Source organism: Phyllostomus discolor, chromosome 7 (genome assembly GCF_004126475.2).
Source record: "Phyllostomus discolor isolate MPI-MPIP mPhyDis1 chromosome 7, mPhyDis1.pri.v3, whole genome shotgun sequence".
In the NCBI taxonomy this organism is placed as follows: Eukaryota; Metazoa; Chordata; class Mammalia; order Chiroptera; family Phyllostomidae; genus Phyllostomus; species Phyllostomus discolor.
The window spans coordinates 86,107,001-86,127,144 of NC_040909.2; the positions used below are offsets into that span (position 1 = coordinate 86,107,001).

General features: G+C 36.9%; 1 protein-coding gene across 1 annotated transcript in view; it reads right to left on the bottom strand.

Moving 5' to 3' along the window:
* CNGB3 (cyclic nucleotide gated channel subunit beta 3) overlaps positions 1–20,144 on the bottom strand; it is a 171,231-nt gene that overhangs the window by 81,469 nt on the left and 69,618 nt on the right. The window contains 4 exon segments of the mRNA XM_036031671.1: positions 3,698–3,708; positions 6,671–6,814; positions 17,675–17,797; positions 18,469–18,533. Coding sequence (XP_035887564.1) covers positions 3,698–3,708; positions 6,671–6,814; positions 17,675–17,797; positions 18,469–18,533 — 343 coding nt within the window.

Sequence of the window (20,144 nt, forward strand, 5' to 3'; positions counted from 1 at the left end):
TTGTTTGGAAGATCTGTCCATTTTTGATAGAGGGGTGTTAAAATCCCCCACAATAATTGTGTTGCTGTCCATATCTTTCTTGAAGTCCTCTAAGATTTTCTTTATGTATTTAGGTGCTCCTATGTTGGGTGCATATATATTTACTATGTTTATGTCTTCTTGGTGAATTCTTCCCTTGAGTATTATGAAATGACCTTCTGGGTCTGTCTTTATGGATCTTCTTTGGAAGTCTATTTTGTAAGATATGAGTATTGCTACCCCAGCTTTTTTTTCCTGTCCATTTGCTTGGAAAATTTGTTTCCAGCCCTTCACTTTCAACCTGTGCAGATCTTTTATCCTGAGGTGGGTCTCTTGTAGACAGCATATGTGTGGGTCATGTTTTCTTATCCAATCAGCTGTTCTATGTCTTTTGATTGGAGCGTTTAGTCCATTTACGTTTAAGGTTATTATTGATAGGTACTTATTCATTGCCTTTTATGTATGTGTGATCTTCTCTCACTCTCTCTTTTCCTTTCTTTCCTTAAAGCAGTCCCTTCAGCATCTCTTGCAGAGCTGGTTTAGTGGAGGTGTATTCTTTTAGACTTCTTTTGTCCGAGAAGCTTCTTATTTGGCCTTATATCTTAATTGAGAGCCTTGCTGGGTAAAGTAGGTGTGGTTGCAGGCCTCTGGTTCTCATTACTTGGATTATTTCTTGCCATTCTCTTCTGGCTTGGAGTGTTTCCATTGAGAAGTCAGCTGTTAGCCTTATTGGGGCCCCCTTGTATGTTACTTCCTTCTACTCCCTTGCTGCCTTTAAGATTCTCTCTTTGTCTTGAAATTTTGCCATTTTAATTATGATGTGTCTTGAGGTGGGCCTCCTTGGGTTCCTCTTGATTGGGACTCTCTGTGTTTCCTGTATTTGTGTGACTTTTTGTCTCATCAAATTAGGGAAGTTTTCCATCATCACTTGTTCAACTAGGTTTTCTATCCCTTGTTCTTCTTCTTCTCTTTCTGGTATCCCTATTATATGGATATTATTACGTTTCATATTGTCTTGCATTTCTCTTAATCCCTCTTCATTCTTTCTGAGCCTGTTTTCCCTTTCTTGCTCTTTCTGGGTGTTTTCTTCTATTTTGTCCTCTAGCTCGCTGATCCGATCTTCTGCTTCATCAATCCTGCTTTTCATTCCTTCTACTGTGTTCTTCATTTCAGAGATTGTATTCTTCATTTCCTCTTGGCCCTTGTTGAGAGTTTCTATTTCCTTTTTTATGCTGATGTAGTTTTCATTGAGTTCATTGTAGCTTCCCTGTAGTTTCTCGTAGCTCATTGTGAGCTCCTTGAGCTTCCTGACAATCACTGCTTTGAATTCAATATCTGATAGTTGAATTGCCTCTGTTTCATTTAGCATTCTTTTTGAGGCTTCCTCCTTTCCTTTCATTTGGGGAGTATTTCTTTGTCTTCCCATTGTTTGTGAGACTCTTCTTGTTCGTCTCAGCTTCTTATATTGATCTGTTCTGGCTCCCTGGGTTTATGATGTGAACTTCTTTAGTAGAGTAGCAGTGAGTTTCAGTGGTGCTGTTTCCTTGACCCCCCAAGCTCGCTGGTCTTGGGCTGTTGTTTAAGTTGGCTTTGTGTTTGCCTTTGGGTTTTGATTGTTGTTGAGTCTTTTTTTGGTGGTTCCTTCCCGCCAGCTGGTTAAATGTGGGTCACTCTGTCCACCACCTTCTGTATTTTGTTGTGCTGGTGAGGGCAGGTTGTGTTGAGGCTGGTTCTTCTGTGTGTACAAGGTTTAAAGAAATCTTGTTCAGTTGTTTGTATTGGGTACTGTCTCTACTGTTTAGTTGTATTTCCAGATAAGTCCTGGATTGAGGTTTGTGTGGTTACTACTCCCTCCTTCACGTTCTTCTGCTGTTATCTGTTAGTGGTTCCTTAGTTGTTGGGTTTCCTCTTCCAGTGGGTATCCTGGTGTTCACCTCCTCCACCTATTCTTTTTTGTCATCAGATGGAGGGGAGGGCAAAATGGTTTAAGACTGCTACCGAGAATTCTATGCTATTTACAGTAGTAGCAAGTAGGGAAGATATAGGAGATCCTTTCACTATGTATAGTGTTAACCGTGGTCTTCCACCCAGCTAGCTGATTTTTAGAAAGGATGGAAAGAAGATAATACTCTTGTTGGGGGAGGAAGGATTGTGAGTTGGATCTATAAAGCAGAGAGGTTGTGCCAAATGACATCTTATATCTAAAACCAAAAATGCAGTCAGTCCACACTTTGCATTCTAATTCTGACAATTTTATTTTTAACACTCTGATATGAGCCTAGATTTTTACCATTTCCATAACATACTGGGCAAATTCTGACCCAATACCAGTAACAGTAAGACCTGTCTTTTTTACCACATGAAGCTTTTGTGAGAATTTAGTCACATAATACATGACTATACACAATTCTTTGAAAATTTGTGTATACTGCAAAGATGTTAGTTGATATTTTAAAAAAACTAACCAGCTTGTGCTCATGCAAGAAATGTACAAAAAAGTAGTGCCATTACCTGGCAGCATGGCTAGACTATTTTGTTGAGTCTTGCTTTGAAAGCCTCCTTCATAAATTATCCAGTGTGGTGGCTTTATAGACTCAATTCATCATGAAATTGCAACCTCTGTAATTCCCTTTGTGTTGTTCAGACAGTTAAAATCTACCCTAATCATGCTCAAGGTACAGTGTTCCACAGACATTGAAATGTGTTGAAATCACTGAAGCTTCATCTACTACTTTGACAATATTTAATGGTCTGTGAAGCTTTAGTTCTTGAATGTTTATAACTTACCCATAAAATCCCACTCTAGATTAAAAGCTGATCTTTAAAGTTTTGGCACAAAAAAGATATATAGCTTGACTCTTCCTCTCACATAGAGGGAAGAAAGTAGTTGTAAATTTGCTTTGACTGTGGACCTATAATAGGGAGGAAAATCAGGGCCTTACTTCCACCCTGATGATATTCATTCTAGTAGCTAAGCCTTTTCTGCTTAGGGAGAAGTGGCTAACTCCTTGACACCCACTTCCAATGACTTCTTTATTGTGACATTTTCCTCAGTTTCTCTTTCAGAGTTACTAAGCTCCTGTACTTATGAAAAGTGTCTGCTGAGCAACTATGCAGAGAGTCACACTAGGTACCTGCTTTTCAGCCTCTGATATACTCACTTATTCCAAGTATTCTTCAGTGACCTCAATTCCTACATCTCTTTCTCCAAGCTGTTCTGGACAGATGATGAACATGACTGAGTCATCTAAGGCTATGAGAATTGGGACATTAGGGGTTGGGTCAGTAAATTTATCAGAATTTTAAATTGGAAACCAATAACCATTAAAAGCATTAGTTATCCATGTTGAAGGCCCAGAACTTGTAGTGACAGTAATCTGAGTGATTTATGTGCTGTGTTTGATGGTATAGGAGTTGAGGTAGACGTGTACTCATCATGTGCTTAGGTTAGGGAAGACTGTGAGGGCATGAGAGGGAGAAAGTGTCAGTCACTGAATTGGATCAGAGATTAGAGTATTGCAGTTAAAATGTGCTGATCAGGTGTGGGTGTAGTTTTTGATGTGGTTATAGGTGGGGATTTTGAATAAGTGGTGCTGTTGTTCCAAGCCCTCTTATTTTTGTTTAACAGTTTGCCTCATCATCTTTACTCACTATGAGAGTTTAAAGCACAAATATCTACCTTTTGTCTGTCTTTCTCTTGTGCCTTAGTACTACTGCATTTTCAGTAGCTTTGTATTTTTTCCTGTTCTTGATGGAAACTCAAATTCAATATAAAAGCAGATGTGGATGGTGTATAAAGCACTGCTTCTCAAACTTTCAGGTGCATATGCATCTGAAGACCTTAAAATAAAGAGGTCAACTCCTTAGGTCTTGGGCCTAGCCTGAAATCTGAAATTCCCAAGCGATATGATGCTATTGGTCTGAAGACTACACCTTGAGTAGCAAGAATATTGAACTGGAGCTAGACATAGTTTTTATCTAGTAAAAATTGCCTTGGACATAGTAAGTACTAAATACACTTTACCATTTGTACCAATATTATATCTCTAGCATACAATTGTGTAAATTACACATATGAATTTGAATTGCACTTCTCTCTAAACCAGCCTACTATTTTCAATCATTTTAATGCAATTTCCCTAGTCATTAAGGTTATATTTTATACTAAGAATTTCTAACTGTGTGGTGTTCATCTTCTCAAACCTAAATATTTTTCTCTTTTTTAAAAATTGTTCAAGTACAGTTGTCTCCATCTCCCCCCACCACTCCTCCCACCCCAGCCATCCCCACTTCCCACCCTTGATCCTCCCCCTCTTTGGTTTCATCCATGTGTCCTTTAAACATCCTGAAAACCCTTCCCCCTTATCCCCCTATTATCTCCTCCCACCTCCCCTCTGGTTACTGTTAGTTTGTTCTTAATTTCAATGTCTCTAGTTATATTTTGCTTGCTTGTTTGTTTTGTTGACCAGGTTCCACTTATAGGTGAGATCATATGTTATTTCTCTTTCACCACCTGGCTTATTTCACTTAGTAACAGCATGGATGGCTCTCCAGATTCATTCATGCTGTTGCAAAGGGTAGGAAGCTCCTTTCTTTCTACTGCATAGCATTCCATCGTGTAAATGTACCATAATTTTTTGATCCATTCATTTACTGAAGGATACTTATCAAACCTAAATATTCTAAACAGAGTTGCTTTCACAACCTCTCTGTCCTCCTATTACCATGTTCAGGTTAGAGCTGACATATCCCTGTGTAAATTTATTGACCATATTCTTTATTTTCTGTATTTTGATGTTTTGGTATCTGGGATTCTGTCATCTGGAGTTAGCTAATTCCTGGAGATAGCAAAAATCTCTCCTGGGTGTGTATCTCCACATGCAAACTAACTCATGTAGAGCCTTCTTTCTTGGGCTCTCACATTCCTTGTCACTATCCACCAGCCCTCATCACCCCAAGGATCCAGGATCAGACAACCAGAGGCAGCTCCTACAGCCCACAAAATCATCTAAACTAACCAATCCTAACCTGGCTTACACTGCTCATTAGTTCCCTCCCTGGTACTTCTTCCTGCACTCCCCTGCCCCTTGGTGTGATGTTACCCATCCTCCTGAATCTGTGAAACAAAGTATCTTTTTGATGCCAATTGCATGCTGATACCTAACTAATAATAAAACTTATATTTGTAAAAAGTATCACCCCTCCAAATTATACTATATTTTGATGAATCTTTCTTGAATCTCTTCTTTGTTCAAAATCTTCCCCTGGACAACTTCCCATTGCTTTTAGGATAAAGTCAATATCTTTGATTTAACATTCAGAGCCCTTAAACTATCTTTTCTTTACATATATCTTGAACGTTACTTACAATCTTCCTTCCCTCCAGTCTGGTACCCCTTCCATTTCCTTAAACATAAGATAAAGATTCATCTTACCTGTTTTTTTTTAATGATATTAAAAATGCATTCTCTTCCAAGAAATCTTCTGGGAAGCTTCCCTTTTCTAAATTGATACAGAGTTTTCAGACTACCCTTTGGTACTTAGGATAACAGATCCTTAACATTGATGGATGTAGGAGTTGAGTTTTGATTATGTGTGATCAGCTTCAGATATTAGAAAGGATAGTTTTTATTGCTAAATTTTGTTGAAGCATGGATTTTATTCACACCATTGTATGTGTAGTGAATGAGAAGCAATTGTTTATCTAGTGGGAATAACCACTTTGTGGTTCTGTCTAACTCTACCAAGCGCACAGATTTTGACATGGCTTTTTTTTGTTCTTAAACATGTAGCATGTAAAGTAACTTCTAAGAAGTGTAACCTATAAAGATACTATGCTTTCAAGCTTTTTTCAGTTTTGTAAATCTGGTAATTCACAAACATATTGTGCCCTATCTCTTGCAAATGCCAGTTACCTTTCCATGGTTATTTTTTATCTGCTTTACTTTCTGGACTGTGATTTCTTGAGAATAAAGACACTGAGATTACATAATACATGTTTATGAACCAATGATTTATTAATTAAATTAATTTAGGTGGCATTTGTTAACTTCTGCATTAAATTGTTTCTAAAGTTGATTTTAACACAGGGATTTTATGACAATATTTGAAGGTTAAGTAAGTAAGAGACATTAAAAAAACTTTTAAAAAATCTTCACCCAAAGATATGTTTATTGATTTTAGAGAGAGAAGAAGAGAAAGAAAGAGAAACATCAATTGTTTCCTCATGTAAGCGCCCTGACCAGAGGTTTTACCTGCAACCTAGGTATGTGCCCTGACCTGGGATCAAACCTGCAACCCTCTGGTTTACAGGACAATGTTCCAATCAGCTGAACTACCCAGTCAAGTCAATAAGAGAATTTTTAAAGGTTTTCAGGAAGCTCCAAGTAAGAAGTTAATTTAGAAACTTGTCTTCCTCTGTGAGTCTAACCTGACACTCATTGAACTCAGGTTTTTTGATAATGATTTGAAATGGTTTAAAAAATGAAGTGTTGTTGACCTATCCACATCCTCCTTCAATTCATTAAAAGAGATGAAAGTTTTACAAAAGCACCATATAGATTTTGATTTTTCCTCTGTAAAATTTACAAAGACTTGTTAGCTTTTCAAAAATGACAGCATTATTTATCTAGGTTTTCACATCTTAATTTACCCAACCAATTAAACTGGAGAGCACAGAATCCAACCCCACCTCAAATTCAGCAAGTGAAAAACAATTTCAAATAAAGTTTGTGCTTCTGGAAGGCCCCCAATGGTAATCAAACTTCGAACTGCCCAGTAATAACACCTCAGACACCTGTGAAAGGAGAAGATGTACATTTTATTTTTCACTATAACATTAAAATATCCCTATGCTTGGGAGTATAGATTACTAGTACATTATAATATGTGTCTTCCTAATCAGGATTCTCTTCTATAGGCAGCATTGGGAAATACCATGTGTTCTCATGTAAACTTCTTGATAAACATTGTGAAATGACTCAACAGAACTGAGGGTTTTTATTAGCCATTTCACTTATCTCTTGCTACAAAAAAAATTACTCCAAAATTTAATGCTATAAATCAACAATTATTTTATTAGGCTCATAATTTTGTGGCTCAAGAGCTTGTGCAAAGCCCAGCAGAGACAGGCCATCTATGCTTGTGTCAAATGGGTTCTCAGCTGGAGGGAATGGCTAGAGATAGTTGGGAAGACTTGACTGAGGCCAAGTGTTGGGCTGGAATTTTAACTGTTCTGGGTTTCTATGTTCTCCACACTATCTGCTTGAAAGTGTGAGATAATAGAAGTTATGGATTGGTCTCTGCCTCCAGTTTTTGCCACAGAGCTTCTGATACTGTTGTAATTTCCTGGGTTATAGGAGTGTTTCTTTGTTTGAATGAAGTGACTCTGGGTGGGCTCCTGGATAGCTCCTGGATGAGGACTGGTTACTGGAAAGACCAAACCGTATTAGAAGCTTGGAATTTTCATCCCCATCTCCCATTCTCTTGAGAAGATGGAGTTAATGATGGATCGTGCCTCTGTGATGAAGCCTGCATAAAATTCCAAATGAACAAGGTTCCCAGAGCTTCCTGGTTGGTGATCACATGGAAGTGCTGGGAGAGTGGCACCTGGAGAGGGCATGAGAGCTCTGATTTGCTTCCAACATAGTTTGCTCCATGCAGCTCTTTCATCTGAATGTTCTTCTGTATCCTTTATCATGTCCTGTAATAAACTGATAACTCTTTCCCTGAGTTCTTTGAGTCACTCTAACAAATTAAGTGAATTCAAGAAGGGGTCACTGGAACCTCTGATCTACAGCCAGTTGGTCAGAAGCACTGGCAACAACTTGGACTTGCTCCTGGTGTCTGAGGTGTGTGTGTGCATGTGAGGGGGCCTGTCATTTAGGACTAAACCTTTAACCTGTGGGAACTGGTGCTGTCTCCTGACAGTGTCTGAATTCAATTAAATTGTAGGATACCCAGTTGTTATTCCACAGAATTGCTTGGTAAAGGGGGAAAGAAGTGTTGGACTGAAGGGAAAGAAATCACACTAGGGAAGAAACACAGATCAATATGACCAGCCTGAGCTTATTCACAGCATGGTGGTCTCAGTGTAGATGGACTTGCACCGTGGCTGGTTTTCCCCAGACAGTGCCATAAGGCTTCTTGTAACTCAGAAGTCCCACAATGTATTAATCTCTTGACACATTATATTTGTCCAGAGGGCCACTGAGGCCAGTCCAGATTCAAGAAGGGATATTTGAATCCACCTCTCAATGAGAGGAGCAGCAAAGAAATTGAGGCCACATTTAAACTACTATATTAGTAAATTGTGAGGATATCATTAAGCTCAAAGATATTTATGCAGATTGAAGAGCCTCTTATAGTTTAGATCCAATTGTTTTCACGGATGGAATGTAGAACAGGTATATACTCCTCTCTCTTTTCTGCCCACAACTTATTATATTATTGAAGATGTAAACCATGGCAGAGACAGAGGAGAACTAAGCTCCCTCTTAAGAGAAAAATTGCTCTCAGGTGTAATAAGAAATTTACCTAGAAATTTAGTATTGAAGAAAACCAAGTATGCTCAGAAGTACTTAATAAGGTTTGCATACTTAACTTGATCAGTTGCAAATGAAGAGACTGAGGTTATTATAGCCCAGATAGTAAGAGAACTGGGAACCAGGGCAACAAATGGGAATATAGTAAAAATTAGGATGGAGCATGGAAGATTCACTTAGCTATGGTGGCTAAGGGTTTCATGGAGCCCATAGTGAGGTGAGAATGGAAATTAGTATTACAACCCACTGTGTGTCTGTGCATATGTATACTCATATATTTATATATAGAAATATATATATACATATTATATATATATATATAAATTTTTGTGCATGATCAATGTATTATCAGGTATATTCATATAGCTTTGAAAGTGTGGTCTGATCAGATATTCCCACTGACATCTTAAGAACAATGTTTTGTCTATACAAACACCTACAGATACTGTTAGAGAGAGGCATTCAGATTTAGTGGGTGCCAATTCACTATTCCAGGATCCAGGGCCAACACAGAAAAGGAGTACTTTTTACAGAATACTTCCCTCCTCAACTGGCTTTCCTTTATTTGTGTGTGTGTGTGTGTGTGTGTGTGTATGTTTGTGTGTTTGTTTGTATATTTTATATTTTATTGATTATGCTATTACAGTTGTCCCAATTTATTTCTCCCCTTTATTCTCACTCTGTCATATACCCCCCACCCTCCAGCATACCCCCCACCTTAGTTCATGTCTGTGGGTTATACATATAAGTTCTTTGGCTTTTGTATTTCCTATACTATTCTTAATTTCCCCCTATTTTATGCCTACCAATTATGCTTCTTCTTCCCTGTACCTTTTCCCCCCATTCTCCTTTCTCCCCTTCCCTGCTGGTAACCCTACATGTGATCTCCATTTCTGTGATTGTGTTCCTGTTCTAGTTTTTTTGGTTAGTTTATTTTTGTTGTTTTATTTTAGGTTCAGATGTTGATAGTTGTGTTTGTTGTCATTCTACTGTTCATAGTTTTGATTTTCTTTTTTTTTTAATGAAATTTCTTTTCTTTTTTTAAAGATTTTATTTATTTATTTTTTAGGGAGGGAAGGAAGGGGGAGAGAGAGAGAGAGAGAGAGAGAGAGATCAATGTGCGGTTGCTGGGGGTTATGGCCTGCAACCCAGGAATGTACCCTGGCTGGGAATCGAACCTGGGACACTTTGGTTCCCAGCCTGCGCTCAATCCACTGAGCTACACCAGCCAGGGCTAGGTTCAAAAGATTTTCTTTTTCTTACATAAGTCCTTTCAACATTTCATTTGCTAAGGACTTGGTAATGATGAACTCATTTAACTGGACCTTATCTGAGAAGCACTTTATCTGCCCTTCTATTCTAAATGCTAGCTTTGCTGGATAGAGTAGTCTTGGATGTAGGTCCTTGCCTTTCATGACTTGGAATACTTCTTTCCAGTCCCTTCTTGCCTGTACAGTTTCTTTTGAGAAATCAGCTGATAGTCTTATGGGAACTCCTTTATAGGTAACTGTCTCCCTTTCTCTCGCTGCTTTTGAGATTCTCTCCTTATCTTTAATCTTGGGTAACTTAATGATAATGTGCTGTAGTGTGTGCCTTTTGGGGTCCAATTTCTTTGGGACTCTCTGGGCTTCCTGGACTTCCTGGAGGTCTATTTCCTTTGCCAGTGGGGAAGTTTTCCTTTATTATTTATTCAAATAAGTTCTCAATTTCTTGTTCTTCCTCTTCTCTTTCTAGCACCCTTATGATTTGGACATTGGAGAGCTTAAAGTTGTCCTGGAGATTCCTAAGTCTCTCCTCATTTTTTTGAATTCATGTTTCTTCATTTTGTTCCAGTGGGATGTTAATATCTTCCTTCTGCTCCAAATCATTGATCTGAGTTCTGGTTTCCTTCCCTTCACTGTTGGTTCTCTATATATTTTCCTTTACATTCATTTCTTCCTTCATTTTGAGACCAAACTCAAATAATTTCTGTGAGCATCCTGATTACCATTGTTTTGAACTCTGCACCTGACAGGTTGTCTATCTCTTTTTTGCTTAGTTTTTTTTGGAGTTGGATCTTTTCTTTCATTTGGGCTGTATCTCTTTGTCTTGGCACTGCTTTTATGTTGTAAGTGGCAGAGCCTTAGGTTTTCCCCAGGGCTGAACAGCCCACTTTATTGCATTTTGTGCTTTCTTTGGGGAGTAGTCAGAGAGGGAACAGTGTTGCTTGCTTGGCTCTCACCCATTTCCTTCACTTCCCTCACTTCCCATAAGTGGATTGTGCCCTTTCAGGTACTGATTCCCAGGTGGGTGGGTTTGTGTACATTCTAGGATCCCATGGGCCTCTCCTCTGATACTGGGAGTTTCTCCCATCTTCACAATCCTTACAGGATTTTACAGTTAGAGGTTAGGAGTCTTCAGTTTCTGGGTCAGCCAGTCCTCATCTTGTCCTCCCTGTTTGCCACCAGGCTGCCAGTCTCTGCCCCTCCTACCAGTCTGGATGAATGTTTCTTTACTCTTCAGTTGTTGGAGTTCCATACAGTTTGATTTTCTGGCAGTTCTGATTGTTTATTGTTTTAAAATTGGTTGCTATCCTTTGATTGTGTGGGGAAGTGAAGAATTTCCACCTACACTTCTATCTTTGCCAAACTCCAGGCTTTCATTTCTGCTTAGGTTTGCCACATAGAATATGAGCACTTAAAGTCACCGTGTAGTAGTATTTGAACAAAGGTGGTCTTTTTCTCATGAAATAGTTTATAGTTTTCAGATATTCAAGTAATAAGAAGTTGAAATTTAGAAAAAAATTAAATTGCAGTTGAAGTCAATATTCAAATAAAAACAGATATAGAAAGAAATCACTCATTATGAAATTTAGACCCTTTAAAGGACAAGAAATATTTTTTTAACATGAGGATATAGTAAAAGAAAAATAGTGAAGTCTTTGGTAGGGTTTGAAACTACTGTACTGAGAGGATAAAGATAATGCCACTCTGCAATGTTTTTCTAGCAGGCTTTCTTGGACTTACTATAATATTACAGTAAACTTTATGTCAAAGAAAACCACCTTGAAGAAGTATATAATAAATTTTGTGGATTGCATTTTAACTTTCAAACTCCTATTTATAGTTTCTCATTACCTGATTTATTTTGGTCACACGTCATGGATCCATGGATCTTTTAAAATTAAGAAAATTTGTTGAACTCAATACTACTCAAGTGTGAAAAAGACTAGCTCCTCTTCCTATGAGACTAGCTGTCACTTCCTAAGTCACTGTAGTGTTAACAGGAACAAGCATATGGATTTCTTTCTCTTGTTTTCTTATTTATGGATGTTAAATAATAATCAAATGTGAAACTTAGGTATTAATTTTCCAGAACTGAAGGGTTAGCCTTAAACTGTAATTTTTGTGTGTATGAAATAGTTTGCTATGTTAATTGGAAGTGTTCTGCCTAGATGCTTTGAGGTTTATTTTGAGGTTCTTTTCTCATTCATGTCTTATACCTAGACATGCACAACCAAAGGAAAGATTTGTAATTTAATTAGGTGGTATGCTACTATTTTTCTAGGATTCCTGTAGCTTAATTACCTAGCTCCCTTTAATCTTCTTCTATTTGACTGAGCCTTTGCTGTTCTTCTGTGTTTTGTTTATTTATTTATCTAATTATTTATCTATTATTTTTGCCACTCTCTGAACTGAAGTAATTAGGGGACCCTGTTAAAATACCTTCATTTACTTGGGTCTTGTCATCTTCAACTCTGATTCTGATGATAGCCTTGCTTTCTTATTCATTCTTTTGAGGATCTACTTGTTAGAGATTGGCAATTGGAACTTGCTAAGAGATTTGGGCACAATGGGAAATATATGTCAGAAAATAAAAATATGGACAAAAGTAGTTTTGGAGTATTTCTGGGTCCCAAATAATCTCAACTACTTATGTTTTCCTTTTGAGCTAAGCTTTTTCCTAGTTCATCAAATTTCTAATGAAGAATGCCATCTACTCAATACAAATAAAAGTCACATCTTGTCTTCCATTGAAATGCACAAACACTGTTATTCTGGCAAGGATTTGTGGAACAGTAATAACTTGACTTCTATTTCAAATGTTCACAATGCCCCACTTACATCACAAAGTTTGCTGCCTGATTCTAACTAGGACAAAGTTTACAAGTCTAATGGCCTCAGAAGCTGAAACCATTACAAGTTTGGAAGGTCAAAGTGCAATATGAAGCAATAGAAGGAGCAGGTGATGTTAGTAACTGCCATATGCAAATTATGTTAAATATGTAAAAGTGCTGCTTTAAAGGTATTTTCTTTCTGTAGCCAGCAATCTGTGTCCCTCATTGGTAACCGGAAATTGAAGCTTTCCAGCTTCTGAGTGAGAAGCCTTCCAGTCTAAATAAGTGGAGTCAAATACTGGCAAACCGCATCCAACAGTACATTAAAAAGATTATACACCATGACAAAGTGGGATTCATTCCAGGGATGCAAGGATGGTACAATATTTGCAAATGAGTAAATGTAATACATCACATAGACAAAAGCAAAGACAAAAATCACATGATCATTTCAATGGATGCAGAAAAAAGCATTTGGTAAGCTACACCACCCATTATGATAAAAACACTCAGCAAAGTGGGAATAGAGGGAGCATTGCTCAACATAATGAAGACCATATATGAGAGACCTACAGCCAACATCATACTCAATGGGCAAAAATTAAAATCTTTTCCACTAAGATCAGGAACAAGACAAGTCGTTTTCACCACTTCTATTCAATATAGTACTGGAAGTTTTAGCACCAGCGATCAGATAAGAAAAAGAAATAAAAGGCATCCAATCGGAAAGGAGGAAACAAAACTGTCACTGTTTGCAGATGACATGATAGTGTACATAGAAAGTCCTATAGACTCCACCAAAAAAACTGCTTGACCTAATAAATGAATTTGGTAAAACAGCGGGATACAAAGTCAATATCCAGAAATCAAAGGCATTTCTGTACACCAACAATGAAACAGCAGAAGCAGAAATCAAGGAAAAAATGCCATTTGAAATAGCAAAAAGGAAAATAAAATACCTAGGAATAAACCTAACCAAATAGGTAAAAGACCTGTATTCAGAAAACTACATAACACTGAGGAAAGAAATCAAGGAAGACACAAACAAATGGAAACATATACCGTGTTCATGGATCAGAAGAATTAACATCATCAAAATATCCATACTACCCAAAGCAATTCACACATTCAATGCAATACCTACTAAAGTAGCAATGGCTTATTTCACAGACATAGAACAAACACTTCAAAAATTTATATGGAAGCATAAATGCCCCCGAATAGCTGCTGCAATCTTGAGAAAGAAGAGCAAAGTAGGAGGGATCACAATACCTAACACTAAACTATACTACAAGGCCACTGTAAGCAGTACAGCCTGTTACTGGCATAAAAACAGGCACATGGACCAATGGAACAGAACAGAGATCCCAGAAATAAACCCAAGTCTCTACAGTCAATTAATATTTGACAAAGGAAGCAACAACATAAAATGGCATAAAAATAGCCTCTTCAACAAATGGTGTTAGGAGAACTGGACAGCCATGTGCAGAAAAATGACACTCGAGCATCATCTTACACCTTACACAAAAATAAATTCCAGGTGGATAAAAGACTTAAATATAAACTGTGACACCATTAAAGTCCTAGAAGGAGAACATAGGTAGGAAAATCTCAGATATTTCATGGAGAAACTTTTTTACTGACATGTCCCCTAAAGCAAGGGACATAAAGGAAAGAGTAAACAAATGGGACATCATCAAAATAAAAGCTTTTGCACAGCTGAGGAAAACAGTATCAAAATAAAAAGAGAACCAACTGTATGGGAAAACATATTTGCCAATGATACCTCAGACAAGGGTCTAATCTCCAAAATATATAAAGAACTTACATGACTCCACTCTAAGACAAGTAACCCAATTAAAATGGGCAAAGGACTTGAACAGACACTTCTCCAAGGAGGACATACAGAAAATCCAAAGACACATGAAATGATGTTTAATATCGCTAGCTATCAGAGAGATGCAGATTAAAACCACAATGAGATACCACTTCACACCAGTCAGAATGGCCATCATAAACAAAGCAACAAACAGCAAGTGTTGGAGAGGTTGTGGAGAAAAGGGGACCCCAGTGCACTGTTGGTCGGACTGCAGACTGGTACAACCACTATGGAAAGCAGTATGGAACTTCCTCAGAAAACTGAAAATGGATCTGCCTTTTGACCCTGCAATTCCATGCTAGGTCTATATCCTAAGAACACTAAAACACCAATACAAAAGAACCTTTGCACCCCGATGTTCATAGCAGCACAATTTACAAGAGCTAGGTGCTGGAAACAACCTAGATGCCCATCAGTAAATAAATAGAACAAAAATCTGTGGTACATTTACACAATGGAATTCTATGCAACAGAAAGAAAGAAGGAGCTCCTGCCCTTTGCAACAGCATGCATGGAGCTGGAAAGCATTATGCTAAGCGAAACAAGCCAGGCAGTGAAAGACAAATACCATATGATCTCACCATTAACAGGAACCTAAACAACAAAACAAAGAAACAAGCAAAATATAACCAAAGTCACTGAAATAGGGGACAGACTGAGAGTGACCAGAGGGGAGAGAAGTGGGAATTTCAAGAGAGAATGGGAAGGGTTTTCAGGAACAAATTTAAAGGACACATGGAGAAAAAGTAGGGGGAGAGTGCTAATGGGAGGGAAGTGGGGAGGGTTGGGTGGGTGGGCTGGAATCGGAATAAAAGGGAGAAAAACTGTACTTCAACAATGAATAAAATACAAAATATTAGAGAAAAAATATAAGCAGAATCACAGCCCATGAGGTAATGCTTATCTTCATAGACAGAGAATATGAACAGCACTATACTCATGCTGTGAAATATATTGAAATTTGTTTTCTGACCTAGAAAATGATTGTTTTTAAAATTTTTCTGTAGTTTCCAACTCTCCAGTTCAAGGTTCTATTTATAGCCATTAAGTCCATCTTGTCAACTGGGTTCTCAATCTTTTATATCTTTGCTGTTTTTGGTTGCTAGACAAATCAATCATTACATGTTGATATCTTGCACTTCGATGATGTATTTGCTGATTTGTCTTCCTAGTATTCATTTTTGCTTTATGAATTTCTTTGGCTTATTACTAGATACAAGTATTTTATTAGGTTGTATACACATTTAGAATTAGGATTATTAATGGGGAATTGAAACTTTTACCAATACATGGTGACACTATTTTCCTTAAAATTATTTTTGTTTTAAATCTTATTTTGACTAATATTGTCAGATCTCTTTTGGTTGGTGAATTCAGGCCATTATTTTTTGACAAATTTTCTTTTTTAGTTATCTTGTTTTTCCCCTTGTACAGATGAAGACATTAACCTCTTTATTTCTGTTCCTTAGTGGCTGTGTCACCCGTCTACTCCAGTACAGGTTTGTTTTTTATATTTTGGGGATTCTTTTCATGATTTTGAAACCATTGAAGACTGTTGTTATGGTAATTTATTTAGAAATGTATCTTGTAACAAGTAATCACAAACAATAAAAATTACAAGTAATTTCATAGTTGAATTTGGATTCTGCTTTGCACTACAGCTGGAATTAGGAGTCTAAAATATTAGCACACTTAGCTTAATGGAAGGCATTCTGATGCAATTCTTTTAGTGTGCTTATTTGAGAAAACATTTATCAGACTCAGGCATGTAATTATGTTGGATTACACGATCACTTTTAGGCAATATTTAATATAGTTGGTACCTTACTCAGTTTCATATATAAATTATTTATTTATGTATAATAAACTAAATATCTACTTAAGTTATTCCACATTCTAAAGGGAATTACTTAAGGATTTGGTTAGAAACTTTCAAAGGATATTCTGAGTATGTGTGTGTGTGTTTCCTAATCAGTGAACCTTCTGACTATAAATTTTTTTAATCCTCACTGAGGATATATTTATTGATCTTATAGAGAGAGGAATGGGGAGAGAGACAGAGAGAGAAAGGAAGGGAGAGAGAGGGAGAGAAACATTGATGTGAAAGAGAAACATTGATTGGTTGCCATCTACATGTGCCCCAACTAGGGATAAAATCTTCAACTTAGGTATATGCTCTGACTGAGAACTGAACCCACAACATTTTGGTGTATGGGGTGATGCTCCAACCAACTGACCTACCTGGACAAGGCCTAACTTTAAAATTTTAGAATCAGTTTTGGTTAAAAGTTAAAAATGTTGCTATAAACCCTTACTTACATCCTAATCACTATAGGTAGCATGTAATTTTGTGAGATATCTTTACTCATTCTGCTGTATCCTATAATTGCTTTCTTTCTGAAGGCTGCTGTGAGTTGCCCTTCAAAGTCATGCTGGAGCCTGCTCTTTTCCAGTAAGGACACTGCATCATAGTATCTTGATGTCATTTTACTGGAGTGGAAAGTCAGGGAAGTCTACTCTATTCCAGGACCCCATAGCTACCAGAGGAAAATCTCACTAAATAACCCAGCTGCCATAATTGAGTCCTCATTGTGCTGCACTCAATTTTTCTAATGATCCCTTTTAATTTTGGGACACTTGCATGTCTAATTGTCAAGCTTAATTTATGATCCTGGTACTCTCTAAATGTTTAATTGAGTTAGTGGTTATAGCTGATTCATAAACCATAAAACCCTAAAGCGGTAAACTAACTAGCCCTGAAAGTACCCTCCAAATAATTAACATAGTTCATTACTAAAAATCAGCATTGGAGCTATTAAAATTTATCCTACCCCTCAGTTCTCTAAATCAGAGGTTTTCAGACTCTATCGATCATGATGCAGAATAAGAAATTCATTTCCCAGGTGAGCTCAGGATGCACCCATGTACTCATATGCACACAAAACCCTACTGGATATAACAGACTCTGAGATTTCCTATTCTATTCTCCTCTACTTGAAAACATCCTATTAAAGAGTTTTCACTGCCCATTGATGGGTTGTGACTTACAGTTTTAAAAACACTGCTTAAGAAAACTCTTACACTGAAACAGAAAGTTAAGAAAATTCAATAAAAGTTTCCTTCAAAATTAAAACTTACTTGTTTCCTTCACCATTATACACCCATTTAGTAGTTCCAATTCCTTCATAGTCTGATGCCCAGTAATAAATGCAGGCATTCACATGGAGAGCAAACAGAAAGTATCCTTTTGTTTGAATGATTCTGTCAAGGAGAATAAGGGCAAAGCAAGGACTTGTATTGTTTCTGGAATACTGCCTATTTAACATTTCCTTCTTTTGAAAGTCTTGTGAACTGTTAACTCTCATTATGCAATGTAAAATAATGGTACCCCTGGATGTCTTCTGAATGCAGTGTCTTGACTGGACTGGCAGAGTGTAAAATACCACCCTCTCTTTTTACAGATGGTATGAATCAACTCCCTGAAAAAGCATGCATCCAGGGTTACCTTTCCCCTTTGAATCTCATAAAATATGCAATGCTGATTTAACTGAATACCTGGGGGAAGCTCATGGAAGTCTTCATGCAAGTGAGGTTCAAAACAGCAAATGAATGAAATTCAGACTGAGAATGAATTGTCATGAGAGAGACATAAAGTCGGCTTGTGACAGAGCATATTTATTTGTATTTGTTCTGATGAAAGGAGGCAATTCAGCCTATTTTTCAGTCCTGTATTCTCCAAAATACAGTATGATTTTAATACTTTTCTCCCAGTTCAAAAAATATTCAAATCTGCTTTAGAATATAACCTTATACTCTATATAGCAAAAAATCTTAGATGATCTCTCCTCTTTTCCAAGGAAGTCATACTTTTCTGTCTGAAATGTACCCTTGCTTTCTCTCCTAGTCCTGATGCTTACTGAGTACTACTTTACCTGTAGATATATACCTTGTCCATTATTGACTCCAGGAGATGATTAAACACAAAGAATGACATATACTATGTAGAATACAAGCAAAAGTAATCCAAAATGTGTTAGTTTTAAAGGATTCTGGTCAAGTAAAACTATATGAAAATATTTTATTTGCTACTGAAAATAGTTCTATTCATATGCCTTTAAAGAAACTAGGGTCTGTTTAATGGTGTTTTCCTCTAAGCAGTACTTTTTAGCATGGTGCCAAACTTCTAGAGCTTTTTGTTTTGTTTTACCTCTACCCTCTAGTTGTTATGTTCATGATGCTTAATGAAAATCAAGCTTTAAAACACTTTTTTCTTCTTCAAATATACAGTAGAACTCTATTTATAATAATTAATATCACAGTCTCCCAAAACATAACTAAAAGAGGAAAAGTATAGTACATTGAAATTATAAATAGATGTTGAATTCTGAGGCTCCATACTAGCATTAATTCTAAGAAAGTTGCATTAAGTATGTTTATTTCAACAAAATTTAAAGTACAGTCAATATTAGCATTGGTTAGTAATATATGACATTGTTTAGAGATAGTAGTTTTATAAATATCTAATCCAAACAGAGATGCTATTTCCATCATGGATCTTTACTGCTTACATCTACTTCTGCCTCAACTTACACTCCCTGCAGGAACACTTCCCCAGTCTTCCCCATTATTACCTGAGGAGAAAGAATGCAAGAGTAAGATCTGGCCTGTGATATTTACTAACTGTGCAACCTTGGAAAAGTCACTTAACATTCTTTGCCTCAGTTTCCTCATCTGCAAAGTAGGTAGAGTAAAAGAAAATGTCTCTTAAAGGGGTTGCATGCATACAATAGTTAATTTATTTAATTATTTAATGTGCAGAGAATCACAGGATCTTATAATTAGGGGCAACTATTAGAGTTTATTTAGTTCAAAGATAATTTAGTGCAAAATTTTATCTAATGTATAGATGACTATAGTAGAACATTTGGAATTAAAAACAGATATAATAGTAATGACTATTAACTAGATATATATGAAAATAGTTTTGTTTCTCAAGAATTCTTAAGTAGGAAAAAAATCTCTCACTCAGATTATTCCAATTAGTGGTAACTTATTTATTATGCTCTGAATAGAAATTTGCACAGACATGTTTTAAAATTTAGCTTAGTGATCACTGAATAGAAAATTTATATTCTTACTGTTTTCTCAACTGGAGACAGAAAAATGGTATTTTTTCCTAGAGAAGTGTGCATTAAAGTGACTCACTTATATGTGAAATGACGGACTATGAGGCCATGGAATACCAATGCTGACTTTTAGGATGCTCTATTAAAAAATAACCAAAACAAACCTGGATATAGATGGATTTTGGATTCCTTAAGGACACAGGGATGGGATGTGAAGGGTTGGCATTTTATAAGCTTTATTACAATGACAGACAAATTCCCAAATCCATAGGAACCCAAGTCTATCTAAAAGTTGGTCATCTCTGAGCAGGAGCTTCCTGATATTTTCATGTGAGAAAAGAAACTTAATGACCTGACCATTAGGTGCTTGATATGTTATGTCTGCCCCCATCTAGACCCATGTTCCCCAGAACCAGACGTTTCTAGAGTTGTCTTAACTATGAGAATATTTTCCCGTTCAACTAGGAGAGTCATGGGCAGGA